At 31.6% G+C, this 13,763-nt stretch overlaps 2 protein-coding genes and 1 long non-coding RNA gene across 3 annotated transcripts; all 3 read left to right on the top strand.

Moving 5' to 3' along the window:
• LOC105792505 (rapid alkalinization factor) lies at window positions 1–775 on the top strand. The gene has a single exon (XM_012621110.2). The coding sequence runs from the start codon at window positions 214–216 to the stop codon at window positions 586–588; it is 375 nt and encodes a 124-aa protein (XP_012476564.1). The 5' UTR covers window positions 1–213; the 3' UTR covers window positions 589–775.
• A 3,303-nt stretch (window positions 776–4,078) lies between these two features.
• LOC105792504 (uncharacterized) lies at window positions 4,079–5,796 on the top strand. Its single transcript, XM_012621109.2, has 2 exons — window positions 4,079–4,231; window positions 5,166–5,796. The coding sequence occupies exon 2, from the start codon at window positions 5,168–5,170 to the stop codon at window positions 5,510–5,512; it is 345 nt and encodes a 114-aa protein (XP_012476563.1). The 5' UTR covers window positions 4,079–4,231; window positions 5,166–5,167; the 3' UTR covers window positions 5,513–5,796.
• Window positions 5,797–7,184: 1,388 nt separating this feature from the next.
• Window positions 7,185–12,452, top strand: LOC128042846 (uncharacterized). The gene is made up of 4 exons (XR_008198311.1): window positions 7,185–7,320; window positions 7,446–7,472; window positions 10,366–10,447; window positions 12,224–12,452. It is a non-coding gene; the product is annotated as an uncharacterized LOC128042846 (long non-coding RNA).
• The last annotated feature ends 1,311 nt before the right edge of the window (window positions 12,453–13,763 follow it).

Below are 13,763 nucleotides of genomic sequence, written 5' to 3'. Positions count from 1 at the left end.
CCTTTAATTTAAAAACTCAAAAAACAGAGTGAAGAAATAAAAAACAAACCCACCAAACAAAAGTAGAAAGAAGCAGCAGCTCACAAGAAAGGTAGAAAGCAAAGAAGAAACAACTACAGCACCGCACCTCACAATACAAAGAGAAAGAAGGAATCGAGATATAAAATCATAGCCAAAACCCCAGAAATTGGAAAAGAGTGTTTTGAAATTGCAATGGCAGTGCTCAATTCTTGTAAGCTTGTTTGGATCTGCGCCGTGATCGTGGCGGCGGCGTTGATGGTGGCAGTTGATGCGAGTGGTGACCACCACTACCACAACCAGAAAATCCTGGGTTGGATTCCGACCCCCACCAGATCTTCTTGCAATGGTTCCATAGGGGAATGCTTAGGAGGGGAAGAAGAGTTTGAGCTGGACTCGGAGATCAGCCGCCGGGTTTTGCAAACCACCAGGTACATAAGCTACGGCGCTCTTCAAAGGAACACCGTTCCCTGCTCCCGCCGTGGTGCTTCCTATTACAATTGCCAGCCTGGAGCTCAGGCTAACCCTTACAACCGTGGATGCAGCCGTATCACAAGGTGCAGGGGCTGAGCTTTTTTTTTTTCCCTCTTTCAAAAATAAATAATTTCCTTTTCAGATTTCCATTTCTTTTTCTTACTTTTTGATTGTTATACATGGAGAGATCGATTGTAGTCATGTTTTTAGTATTTTTAATTTTTTTTAATGTCTCTGTAAAAGATTATTGTTATTCTTATATACTTTTTTTTGTTCCTCACAAGATCTTTAGCTTTCTCTTTCTTTCTTTTTTTTTAAATGGTTAAAGAAAAGAAATTTAATTTTAAATTGTCCAATAAAATGTAATTTTCTGTATTACTCTTTCACCAAAACATTGATGAACGGCGAATAACACCTTGCTTTAAAGTTATAAAATGTTTTAATTTTCATATTTTGGGTGGGAATTAAGACTAAATTAGGAAAAAAGAAAAGTTAATTCGTCATTTTCAGAGAAAAGGGTGTGAAAGTATGTGCACAATTGGTAAGAAAGCTCGTTCAGCTAGGCGAGCTTTTTATCGATAGGTCAGCGAAAGCTTGTTCAGTTAGACACGTTTTCTTTAAAATTTTAAGAAAACGTTTTTAGTTGGAAGCTCGTTTTCAACATGTTAACAGAAAGCTCGTTTAGTTAGACGAACTTTTACATACTTTTTCTATAAACAACTTATGTTCTTAATTTTTAAAAAAAATCGACCTATTTAATGGATTAACAATTTTTTTTTTCAAATGGAACCTATTTAACCAGGAATTAATGAGTTCAATTATTTAAATAATTTTAGGCTTATACTTATTATTTTTAATGGTAACTTTTATATGGTGGTAAGTTATAGGCAATTCATGTACAATTATATATTAAGACCTTGATTAAATAAATTGTGAAGACTTAACATTTATCAACTTAATGAAAATTTATTTTAATTTTTTTAAAATAACAAATATTGCTATAAGCAATTTTTATATTTATAAAACAAATTTCTATAGAGCAGGAATTAAACCTATATCATCATGAGTTTGTGTATTTAATATAATATAGAATAATAATTTATTAAATTAGTGAAATTCAATTTGATAATTCACATATTTTTATGGTTTTTTTGCACTTTTATTGACTTAATACATTATTTCTTTATGTTTTTAATATTGTATTTTGATTATTTAAATAATGCAATTTATTTTATAAGAAAATATTTTTTAATTGAATTGATACTTAATTAGTTCGTGACACCAACACAAATGATATGACAGATGTATCAATTTATTATATTAATATGTGAACCGCATGTAATTATTTACATGTTTAATCACATTATTTTATATTCATGTTGTGTTTATATGATACTCAACTTGTTGATTTAATTAACATTGGTACATGTTGGATAATTAGAAGATACAAAATAGGAAATAAAATAGTGAAATAGAGAAGGAAAAGGCACAATAAAAACAGGTAGACTATGGGCATAATGAAGCATATGGTTGAATGATTTAAGGACAAAACACAGAGTTAGTATTGCAATGAATTTTACTCCAAGAGGTTGGAATGGAAGAGTGAATTGTTTAAATGGGAATGACATGTTGTAAAGAAATGGTTGGTATATGAATAAATTAATGATGGGTCCAATGGTCCCCTTTAAAACAAACAAAACTTTTATTTCAAAGGGGTCCCTCTAATGTCTTGCTTTCTAGTTTTTACTTTGTTCCTTCAATCTTTTTCCTCTTTCCTTTTTGGTTAAAAGTTTGAATCTCTAGTACTTTTTCAAATAGCTATATATAAAGGATGCATGTTTTTATTCAATTATCTCAAAAACTAAATACCATAACATGTGTATTCATATTGTATTTTAATCATGCTTAAGATATTTTATATTTATATAAAATTTGTTATATTGTAGCTTGAGTTGAATTACTCAAAAAAGCTTGTTTAAAAAAAAATATTTGAGTGAATAGGTCGATTTTGGAGAGAGTGAGTGAAAAAACGTCTAGCAGGGCGCACTTTCTTACATAGTCAAAGTGAAAACACACCTAACTAGACGTGTTTTCATCATCTCTCCAAAATCAGCTTATTCCGATAAATATCTCAGAAATTGACATGTTCTCTCAAAACTTTTTTAAAATCAACTTTTAAAATTTTCCAAAAATTTGTACACCAAAGCCCTCCTAGGCCCCTATAAAGATCTGCCCTTGTGGACATGGTTATACAACTTATATAATGAAATTGCAAATCTCTCTCTCTATATGATAAAACTAGTTGCTCTGAGTCATTAGGAGTTAATTATAATTTAGAGTTAATAGGGGTAAAGTAGATATTACAAAAAAATAATAGGGACAATTTAGTATTAAGATTTAATAAAAGCAATTTAAGCCTTTTGAAAAAAATAATTTTAAAAGTTAATTGGTTTTTTATGATTTTAAAATTTAAATATTTTGAATTTTTTTAAAGTTAATCAGTTTTTTCTTGTGATTTTAAATTTTATTATTACATTTTAATTATTATTTTATGTCTAAAAGTTTCATTTTTGTCTAATTAATTATTTTTATTTTAACCATCTATACCTATATATACTATATATTTCCAGTTCCTTTGGGAGTTTAAATTTATTTTAAACAATTAATTTAAATTGGTAAATATATATGTATATATTATTTTTATGTTTACAATATTTTTTTATTTTATATAATGTTAGACAAAAAAATTATATATGAGATTTTTTTAGTTTTTTTCATTTATGAAATTAAATTTTATAGTATTATTATATTATATTAAATTAGTTTAAAATACTTAAAAGAGATTATTAATAAAACTTATTTATCATAAAAGCTGATAAAAGTATTATATTTTTGTATTTTTTAAAATATTATACAATTATCTATCATATAATTTACTACACACAAAAATAGAATCCATTCATTTTTCATTTTAGATATTCTAATATCAACTTATATGTATTACCTTTAAATCTATACATATATCTATTTAATTTACATCTTTCATAAGATTTTTATTTTTATTTTAATTTATGTTTCCCACATGTCATACTGAGATGTTGTCACGTGTCATTATATGATTGACTACCAGTGTCACATCAGCTCAAACTAACGATGTTAGTGCGGAGATATCAACATGTGTGATATTACTTTAGGAGACATGTAATCGTTCAATATTACTTTAGGAGACGTGTTTTGTGGTTATTTTGTTTTTCGTTAGTAACTGAAGTTAAAAGGTGCTTCATTAGTAACCTCAAGTTAAAATTGTGACAATTCTTTATCCGAGGCACTTGAATTGTTAGTCATTGAGTATTATAACCAAATTGACAAAATATGCAAATATTGAAAGAAAAATTTGTTTAACTTTTTAGAATTAAGATCATGTCAGCATTCCATCGATAATTGAAGGCATTTTAACGATGGGGTGTCTACAAAATGAAATCGAGCCACTAAAATAATAAAATTTTGAAATGAATGACCAAAATAGTAAAGCATGAAACCTTGGGTGACTATCTAAGAATTTACCCAAAAAGTGTTACTTCTAATTCCATTTGAGAAAAAATAAAGAAGTTTTTCTAAAATTTCATCTTAAAATTCACGTACCTAGACGCTCGTTTCTCTTCACACTTCCCCGCCGCCCACTCCGTCCCAGTCTCACCTTTTCTTCTGCCGTTTCCGACGTACTAGGAAATTACATAAGGTAATTTTTGAAACCCTAAACTTTTCTTGCAGATTGATTTCTATTTGAGATATAAGGGAGATGTTTGAGTTATCTGCATCACTCTGCTATACTTGATCTTCTGTTTTCGATTTTTCCGCTTGTTATTCTTTTAAAGCTATCGATTTAGCGGAAATGTTGGACCCTTATCGCTGCTGTTTTCCGTTACGCTGCTAATGGGGTCTTTCGCGGTGGCGCACGCCGCTGCTACTGCGAAATAGTGATACGCCGCTGCTACTGCGAAATAGTGGCTATTAAGCTTTTTTCCGGGAAAAAAAAAGATAATTGGTTTGATTGAAACATCTTATTCATGAATCAGTTAACTTTTTCATGATTTCGTAGACCCGCATTTGAATTTATTAAATTCATTCGTAATTGTATGACATGTTAAGAGTGAAAAAGAAAAAAAATTGGAATAAAATTGATGGGTGAGTAGCATGTATTTTTTTCCCCATTAAAGATATTCTTCTTTAATGTTCTTTTTGATACAAAATAGTTGTAGATGTTAGGATCCGAATCCCTCACTTCTTAATATTTTTTCAAGCTTTAGGCTAAACGAAAATTTGATCAATATTCATGTGTTCTTCATCATCACTATTGTCATGCACATCAACTGTTCGACAAATTGCCTGTTCCATGTAATATAATCGAAAAGGAGCTCAAATCATCGAAATTATAAAGCAATGCCTTTCGGGTCAGTTTCAGCTTGGAACAAGCGTCGAAGAAGCAAATCTCAGGATCATACTGACCCATGTTTTTTTCTTTTTCCTTCATATGATTAACTCAGCTTTTAGTTCTTCTTTACTGTTGCGATCCTTTACAATCAAGTTTCAGTGGAATGTTGTTCTTAAACAATCATGATTCATGATTGTATTTATGGAGTTAAATCTATATTTTTTTCCCTTGTGTGGGACAGAGATGGTTATCCCTCCACCTGTTAGACCACCAAGAATTCTAAAATTCCTAAAGCCCTATGTCCTGAAGATGCATTTCACAAACAAGTATGTTAGTGCTCAAGTTATCCATTCTCCCACTGCAACTGTGGCTTCAGCAGCAAGCTCACAGGAGAAGGCCCTCAGGTCGAGCATGGAATCTACTCGGGACGTGGCGGCTGCTGCCAAGATTGGGAAGATACTTGCGGAACGCTTGCTGCTCAAAGAGATCCCTGCCGTTTCCGTTTCCTTAAAGCGAGAACAGAAGTATCATGGTAAAGTCAAGGCTGTCATTGATTCTCTTACGGAAGCAGGTGTCAAGTTGCTTTAAATTTAGAACAATTTCAAAACATTGTTTACTTTTCTTAATCTGTGCTTCTTAACGATTCATCTTTGTCCTGGAAATGATAAGTGAACTAGATCCAAGGAAGAATACATTGTCATTTTATGCTTTGTATGATGCTTTTCGGTTTTAGTTAGGTTGTGAAAGACCACTACTTGCTCCAAATCAAATAAGCCTCTAATGTGGTTATACCGGAATAGCTTCCTGAACTCATGTTTCATAGTAATTTGTCATTGTTTATGAATGCGAACTGCTCTAGATCCAAGGATGAATTCGTTCTTCGATTATGGTTTGAATGCTTGGTTGAGAAATGTCATTGCTTGCACCAAAACAATTTGCCTATAATGTCATTGTTTGGTCGTTGTAGTTTTGTGAGGACCATTTGGTTTGGATTCTTTGTATCATTCTGATCTGATCGACCTTAATAGCGGGGTGGATTCAAATGGCTCAATGTAAATGAGATCGACAGCTTTGAGGCTCGAGACAAGATTTACTCCTACCCCTACGAACCAGCAAGCAGCAACATGTGAATAATTGCCCTGATTGAATTACTTAGAAACAAAATGGCTAATATATTTAAAAAGCCCTTAAACTACTACACTTTATTTGAACAAGCCCTTAGATATATTTTGAACTGATGCAATAGAAATTCTATGCATTTTAGCATCAACATAAAATTTAAAAGATGGATTGAAGTTTTTCAAAAGAGCAATTAAATGTGTTATGCATTTAATTAAACACTTTAAAAAATTTAAAATATAGTTTTCTTTTACTTTTAAAAATGTTATTTTATTTTATATTCTCATCAAATTCACATCAACACTAAATGTGAATTAGTTTAGAAATTTCAAATATTTTCTATTTAATATTAAAATCAAGGACTTTCATGCTTAAAAATAATATGTTAGGGGTTTATTTAACTATAAAAATAATAGAAGGGCTTGTTTAAACAAGGTATAATTACTAAAGGGTTTTCTTAATATATTAGCCAAACAAAATATATAGGTTAATATTTGATAATATATGACAATACATAATTTTATGCTTTATCATTACATCAAATATTTTTATATATTTTGTATAATGCTTAAACTATCTACATCCTCTAGGTAGTTGCAACAACAATAATATTAATTAAGCTAAGATTAAGAGCTAATTTACCATTATGGTTGAAAAATACTTTTGAAGAGTGTCGTAAAAATTATTTTTAAAAATTTGATCATGTTTACTATTGCTACCAAAAAGTAATTTCGAGAAAATAAAATGTCTATTTTAAATATTATGTTATAAAGTATAATCGAAAAGGCACACTATTTGAAGGCACTGCTCACTAAGTTAATAGTAAAACCATTGCTAGCCATCCAAGACAATTACACCTTGTTTGGTTTGGTGTATTGGCATAGCCAATACACCTCTAATCAGTGGGGCCCACTTAATACCCCTTTAATACTTTGTTTGGTTGAAGGTATTCCTATTACAGGTCTAATACACTATTGACCTAATCCTCAAAATTCACGGATTTGTAATCCCACCCTTTTGCTCAGTTTAGCTGTTGTTTCAGATTACCCTCCCTGTTTTACCCTCCCGATTGGCTTCCCCTTTCCTTATGTTTCTTCCTTCGCTTTAGTTTAGCTGCCTTCCTGCTTTCTTCCTTCATTTGGTTTAGTCGCTTCACAACCTTTTCTTTTCTTTTTCTTTACAACACAATTTACAACGGTGGTAAAGAGTGCGTTGTAGGCGATCCGTGAGAGGGGTCTCCGTACTTTCTTAAGGGAGCTCAAGGATGATGGCTTCACGTTCGTAGTTCCACTCTCTTCCTTTCTTTTGTTATTTCGATTTCTTATAATTTCTACTGTTTATTCGATTCAAAAAATGGATAACCCACCTTATTTACTGCTTTTTTTCCTTTCCTTTCCTTCAGGAAATGCTTCTTCGATGGAAACCTTCTGTAAGTCCAGCTCGTTTTTTCTTAATTGGAAATTTTACTTTATTTTCACGAGATTTGGATAAATAGAAAAAGAGAAACTTTAACTATCCTTTAAATTTAAGCTTACCAAGAAGAATTAGAGACTTGAATGTAAATCCGCTTGATTTGGGGAGAAATAATGGAAGCTAGGAAGATTATCCAGCTTCAGTGAGATGTTTCTGATTTAAAGATTCTAAATTACAGCTTGCATAGATATTCAGTGGCTACTGGGAAAGGAAAAGGGGGAAGTGATTTTATAATTAGAAACTGATTCACCGGTAAACCATGTGAATACTTTAGCTCTTAAAGTATTTAGAAACATTTTAGGATTTAAACCCCAACTTTCATGGGTCTAATCCATGTTACTTTCATTGATGAAGCTTAAGCCCCATATTTTGCTATTACAAATGAGAAAATTGTTTCATATAAATCTGGTATGGCTCAATGAACTGTGTTTGAAAATGACAAAAAGTTGATAATTTTTCGGATAATATCATGATGTATAACAAGTACTCTTGAATAATATCATGATGTATAACAAGGCATCCCATGTGGACATACCTAAAGTGTATTATAGGGATGCATTTGTCAGAATTGTTAAATGTTTATTGTGATGCATTTCAGATTGCTAATATAATAATTTTTATGTCTTTTATTTATTTAGTGGAAGTTCCTCTATGAGCATGTACACCAGGTAGATGCTTAAATTCTTTTATATGTTGGATAACCAAGCCTTGTTTTGTTGTTTTAGATATCTGTTGAAAGTCTTTGTCCAAAGCAAGCAGAGAACGAGCTTGAGGTTCGGGGACCTCCCGCTTTGAAAGCCTTTGACCCTCAGGGAAATCCTACAAAGGTTTTGGTCGCCTCTTATTATGCTTTGCTATATATTTTTCTGTTGAGAAGAATGAAGTATGATGTTTTGTCTGGTGATTTTGGTTGTTGGGCGTATAACTTCAAGAGTGAAGATTCGCGCTTCCTTGAGTTTTGCATTTTTTCTTTTTATTTTGGTTTATACCTATATGAAATTTGTTGTTTACTGCAGGCTGCTGAGGGTTTTTGCCGCAGATATTCTGTTCCACTAGATTATTTGTTCAGAAAGGCAGACGGTGAGTCAATTTTATGAAACTGCATAAGGCTTGAGTCTCAGTATTCTGTGCTTCATCTATTTTCTTAATAAAATTACTTAATATGACGCGTTACAACTTACAATCATGATAAAAACATCAAATAGGAAGGAAAACAACAGGCATTGCGTATTTCTTCATTCATGTCATGTTGTAAAAGAAGTGATTCTTTTTTTTTGGTCAAACGCAAAAATGCATCTTACTTTCTCACTGGTATAAATTTCTCAAATTCAGAGCAATGAATTGTACCTACTTGGTATAAATAATTGTCTTGCTGTTACTATATTAATCAAGAGAAATTATTTACCTTTCGGGTAGATTATGTACTTTATAACAATCCTTGCCCTTACATTAGTGGAACAAATTATTATAGGATATCTTTGGTACAGCTCCATGCAATATCTTTTCATGTTTAGATGGTATCATTGCATTTGCTTTATCTGCAAAAAGGAAAAAAATTCTGTTTTCTGTAAAAACCTGATCATTTTCCAATTTAATGGAAACTGGTTTGGTTGCATCTAAACATAATCTTTATTTTAGCATGAGTTTCTTCTTATTCCTTCATTTTTCGAGTTCACTTCATTGTACTTGAAGACTTTAGACATCTTTACTTCTTAGAAAAGCCTCCAAACTTTATCAAATTCACATTATCTTCATAACTCTCTGAATTTGAATCACATTTGCGTCTATTACATAGTAACAAAGTTGTAATTAGAAAACAAAAAACAAATAACATTCTGAATAGAATGAAAAGACTAGCAAAACAAATAGAATAAGTACTTACAACTTAGCTGATTCTTTTTGTTCTTTCTTCTGTTTGAATTCGTGAAACTTGTGTATTATATCTCAGCGCCTTCACATCATCATCTTCACTTTTTACAAGCAATGCCTTTTTGCTTCTAGCTCTAACAGCTCCTTCACTCTTCATTTTCGGATCATTATGTTCAATTTTGGACATATTTTCATTCTCCCCAAAGTTTATCATTAACTAGTTGTCTCCTTTGTGTACCAACCATGTATTGAGTGTAAAAAAATGTAATATAGTTCTATCCTTCTAAGAGGCATTTAAGACTCAAGCCCTCAATAAAATGCTTCTCCAAAAATGCTATAGTTTTATTAATATTTTATAATTTTGTGAATAAATTTGATCTAATTAATAAAAGAAAATTGTTTAAAGTCAATTAACCATTGAATTCTGAAAAAGCCCTTCCCCTATCCCTTCATCAAGACCAAAAAAAGAGCAGAATTTATGTTGTAATTTCTTTTTTAATTCCTGTTGCTTGTTTATGATTAAAAAAAATGGAGGGATAAACCATATAAAGTTGAAGCAAGCAGAGAATAATGTTGAAGGCGTGAAATAATTGCCAATTTTAGATGCCAAAGTTGACAAGAAAAATACAGAATGAATGGAAGGAAGAATTCCATGGCATCTAAAATGGCTAGACGAAAGTAAAGGAATATGATTCTGCCTCATCCCAATCTATGCGTATGTATATATGTATATACATATATATACACAAAAAAAATCATAATAATTGTTTCGAATGTGATTCTACTTTTTGGAGCTTTACTTACAATCTTTTTTCTTACCTATTGGATATCAAGATATGCAAAAGAGAGACAAAACTATACTGTAAATCTAATTTCTTGTATTAGATTTGAACACCGTGATTGCAGACCGCATTGATTACATTTTTTATTTTTTACTTCGTTAAGATTCTAAATTTGTATTGTTCATTTTTCTTTGATAGTGTGATATTGCTTCCTACTGAAGCGGCTTGTTTGATTGCTTCCTCCACCCACAGTTGATCGTATTCTTTTCACACAATCACTGTAAGTTCTTCGGCAATTAAATTATTTAATTTTATTTTACTGTTATTGAAATTATGATTGGAGAAATGTGACCCTTTTACTGCAATTTGACAATATGGAACACATTAATTTATTGCAGTAATGGCCCGTCTGCCTTTAATTGCACAAAGTGTGAGGCGTAAAAGAATTGGTATTGCAGTGACAATATGGTTGGAAATCTGTAGAATTGCGATTTGGTTCTTATTTAGAATGGGTGCCAGCCTTAGCCTACATAGTTATAGACCAATGATTAGGTCCTATACCTTAGATTTTTATGCACAACGGGATTATGTGAAGAGGCTTGTATATGCTAGTGACGAGACTTGTATTGAACAAGTTAGGATGAATAAAACTGCCTTTTTTAAACTATGTGAGATGTTAGAATCGATAGGGGGATTGAAGTCGTCAAGGTTCATGCTTGTTGATGAGCAAGTAGCAATGTTTTTACATATCATCTCCCATCACCTAAAAAATCGAGTTATCAAGCATCACTTTAGAAGGTCCGGGGAAACTGTAAGCAGAGCATTTCATAGTGTTTTAAATGCCATCATACGCTTACAAGATGTCTTATTTAAAAAGGCGGAGCCAATTATGTACCGATTCTTCTGACACAAGGTGGAAATGGTTTAAGGTATTAGACTGAGTTTTATATATAACTTGTACAACATTTGGTTGACTTAGAATTAAATTAGTATTCTAACTCAAGGTTTTATATCATGTGATATAGAATTGCTTAGGTGCTCTTGATGGAACCCACATCAAGATTAGGGTGCCAACAGTTGATAAACCTAGATATCGCACCCGAAAAGGTGACATAGCAACAAATATGCTAGGTGTTTGTACACCTGAGATGCAATTTGTTTATGTTCTTCCTGGTTGGGAAGGTTCAGTTGCCGATGGACGGGTGCTTGAGATGCCATTAGTAGAAGACATGGACTAAAAGTTCCTCATGGTACAAGTTGTATAGTTAGAGGAATTTGAATTATACGTAAAGATCAAACTTTGTTTCTTGAATTAATCATTTTAGTCAATTTATTTTATAGGTTGTTATTATCTAGTTGATCTTGGATACACAAATTGTGAGGATTTCTTGCACCATTTAGAGGGAAACGATATCATCCGAACGAGTGGCGTCGTGGTTATCGACCAAGTTCTCCGCAAGAGTTTTTAATATGAAACATGCCTCAAAGACGTAATGTCATTGAAAGATGCTTTGGCTTATTAAAACTTAGATGGGGAATACTTAGGAGTCCATCGTTTTATCCTGTAAGGGTGCACAATAGAATTATTATTGCATGTTGTTTGCTTTATAATTTTATTCGAACCCATATGAGTATTGATCCCATTGAAGCGGAGGTGGGAGAAGGATTACCTACTAATGTGGTGGATGACGTTGAACCGAATATCACAAATATTCATCCATCGGATGCTTGGGCTACTTGGAGGATAGAACTAGCCAACCAAATGTTCGATGAATGGCAATCATCTAGAAATTAGTTAGGTTTAGGGACAATTTGAGTTTGAATTGATTTGTTGATGTTATTTTATGTATCTAGTTTATTAAACTTTGGTGGTCTTTGATTACAATTCTGTATTGTACTAAACTTTGTTGAATTATAATTTAATTATCTTTTCGTTCAGCATGTGTTATAAATTTAAATTTAGTATTGAACTACCGATATAATATTGTAAACTGTTCACCTTTTGATTCATGATATTCAAAATATTAAATAATGTTAATTTGTTTTTTTTCTTAAGAACAATATGTCAGGTGTTCCACCAACGGGTGCTTCTTCTCAAGCTTCTCGAGGAAGCAAAAGAAAATGGGTTCCAGAAGAGGATGCAGCCTTGGTTTCTTGCATGGTGGATTTGCATAATGTAGGAACATTTAATGCTGATACCGGGTTCAAAGCCGGTTATTTGAATGAGCTAGAGAAAATGCTAGAAAAGCCTTTACCAAGAGCAATGTTGAAGGCGAGACCAAATATTTAATCTCGGATTAGGTGCCTAAAAAGGGAATGGTCAGTCGTCTACAACATGCTTAATGGTCAGAACAACAGCGGTTTTGGTTGGGACGAGCATAGGCAGCTCGTTGTTGCTGAAGATGCAGTTTGGGAATCCTATGTTAAGGTAAAATGTATTTCAAGTATTTATTTGTTTTTTTACAAAACACATGGACTAATATGATTTCCTCGTTTTTTAGAGTCACAAAGAAGCCTCTCGGTTCGAGACATCGTTCTTTCCTTACTACAACCAACTTCTCGCCATATACGCAAGAGATCGGGATCGGGAAAGACGCTCAAACAATTCTTGATGTTCTTGAAGAAATACATCTGAGGATGAACGCACTACTGAGATATGAATGAAGAGAGAAACACATTCTATGATCAAGGTCGACGTCTCTTTAGACGACATGGATGTTTCGTACGGATCCATGAGGAGATAGAGACCAAGGGGTTCCTCATCTTCAAACAAGAGAAAGAAGAAATCGATGCTCGTGATGATGTGTATTCTTCATTTGAGGAGGTCGCCACCTTGTTGGGGAAAAATCCAGCCGTTGGTGATAAAATCAAGAGGAGTATTACCTCCAGGTGGTAGTTCAAAGAAGTCGAAGAGAAGATGGAAGAAAGCTTCAAATTTATATTCACCTTATGGTCAATTGAAGGTTTAGCCGACGATCGGTATGATGCTTTGAGTAAAATTCCCGATCATCCAAATCAAATGATCGTTTTCTTTAGTTTACCTTCTGTTGCCCGATTGGAATGGGTCAGAAGATTTCTTTCTCACCATTAAATATCAATGTTCAAACTTTTTGATGTTGTAAAACTATATAACATATGGATTATGATGTACAATTTCATTTTCATCTAACTTTTTCTTAGTATAAGTTAATTATGTTTATGCAGAAAATAATTCTCAAGTTATATTTTTATTTTTATAAATTCATAAGAACATTTTATGAAATTATATTTAATAATAATTATTTTAAATTGTATTAAATCATATATTTTAATTAAAATATATTTAATATTAATTATTTCAAATTTTCATTTATCATATATTATGATTTGAGTAAATTCATATAAGAATATGAATTATTAAGAGTTTTATTAAATTATATACCAAAATTATAATGTATTTAATAATAATTATGTTTAAATATGATTAAATTATTTATTATTGATATTAATAATCTTATTAAAATTTAAATAACAATAACAAATTTCGCTAATTATAAGAATTTTATTAAATTATATATTTTAATTAAAATATATTTAGTAATAATTATGTTTAAATA

Source organism: Gossypium raimondii, chromosome 8 (genome assembly GCF_025698545.1).
Source record: "Gossypium raimondii isolate GPD5lz chromosome 8, ASM2569854v1, whole genome shotgun sequence".
Lineage (NCBI taxonomy): Eukaryota > Viridiplantae > Streptophyta > Magnoliopsida > Malvales > Malvaceae > Gossypium > Gossypium raimondii.
This window is presented reverse-complemented; position numbering and strand designations above follow the sequence as displayed.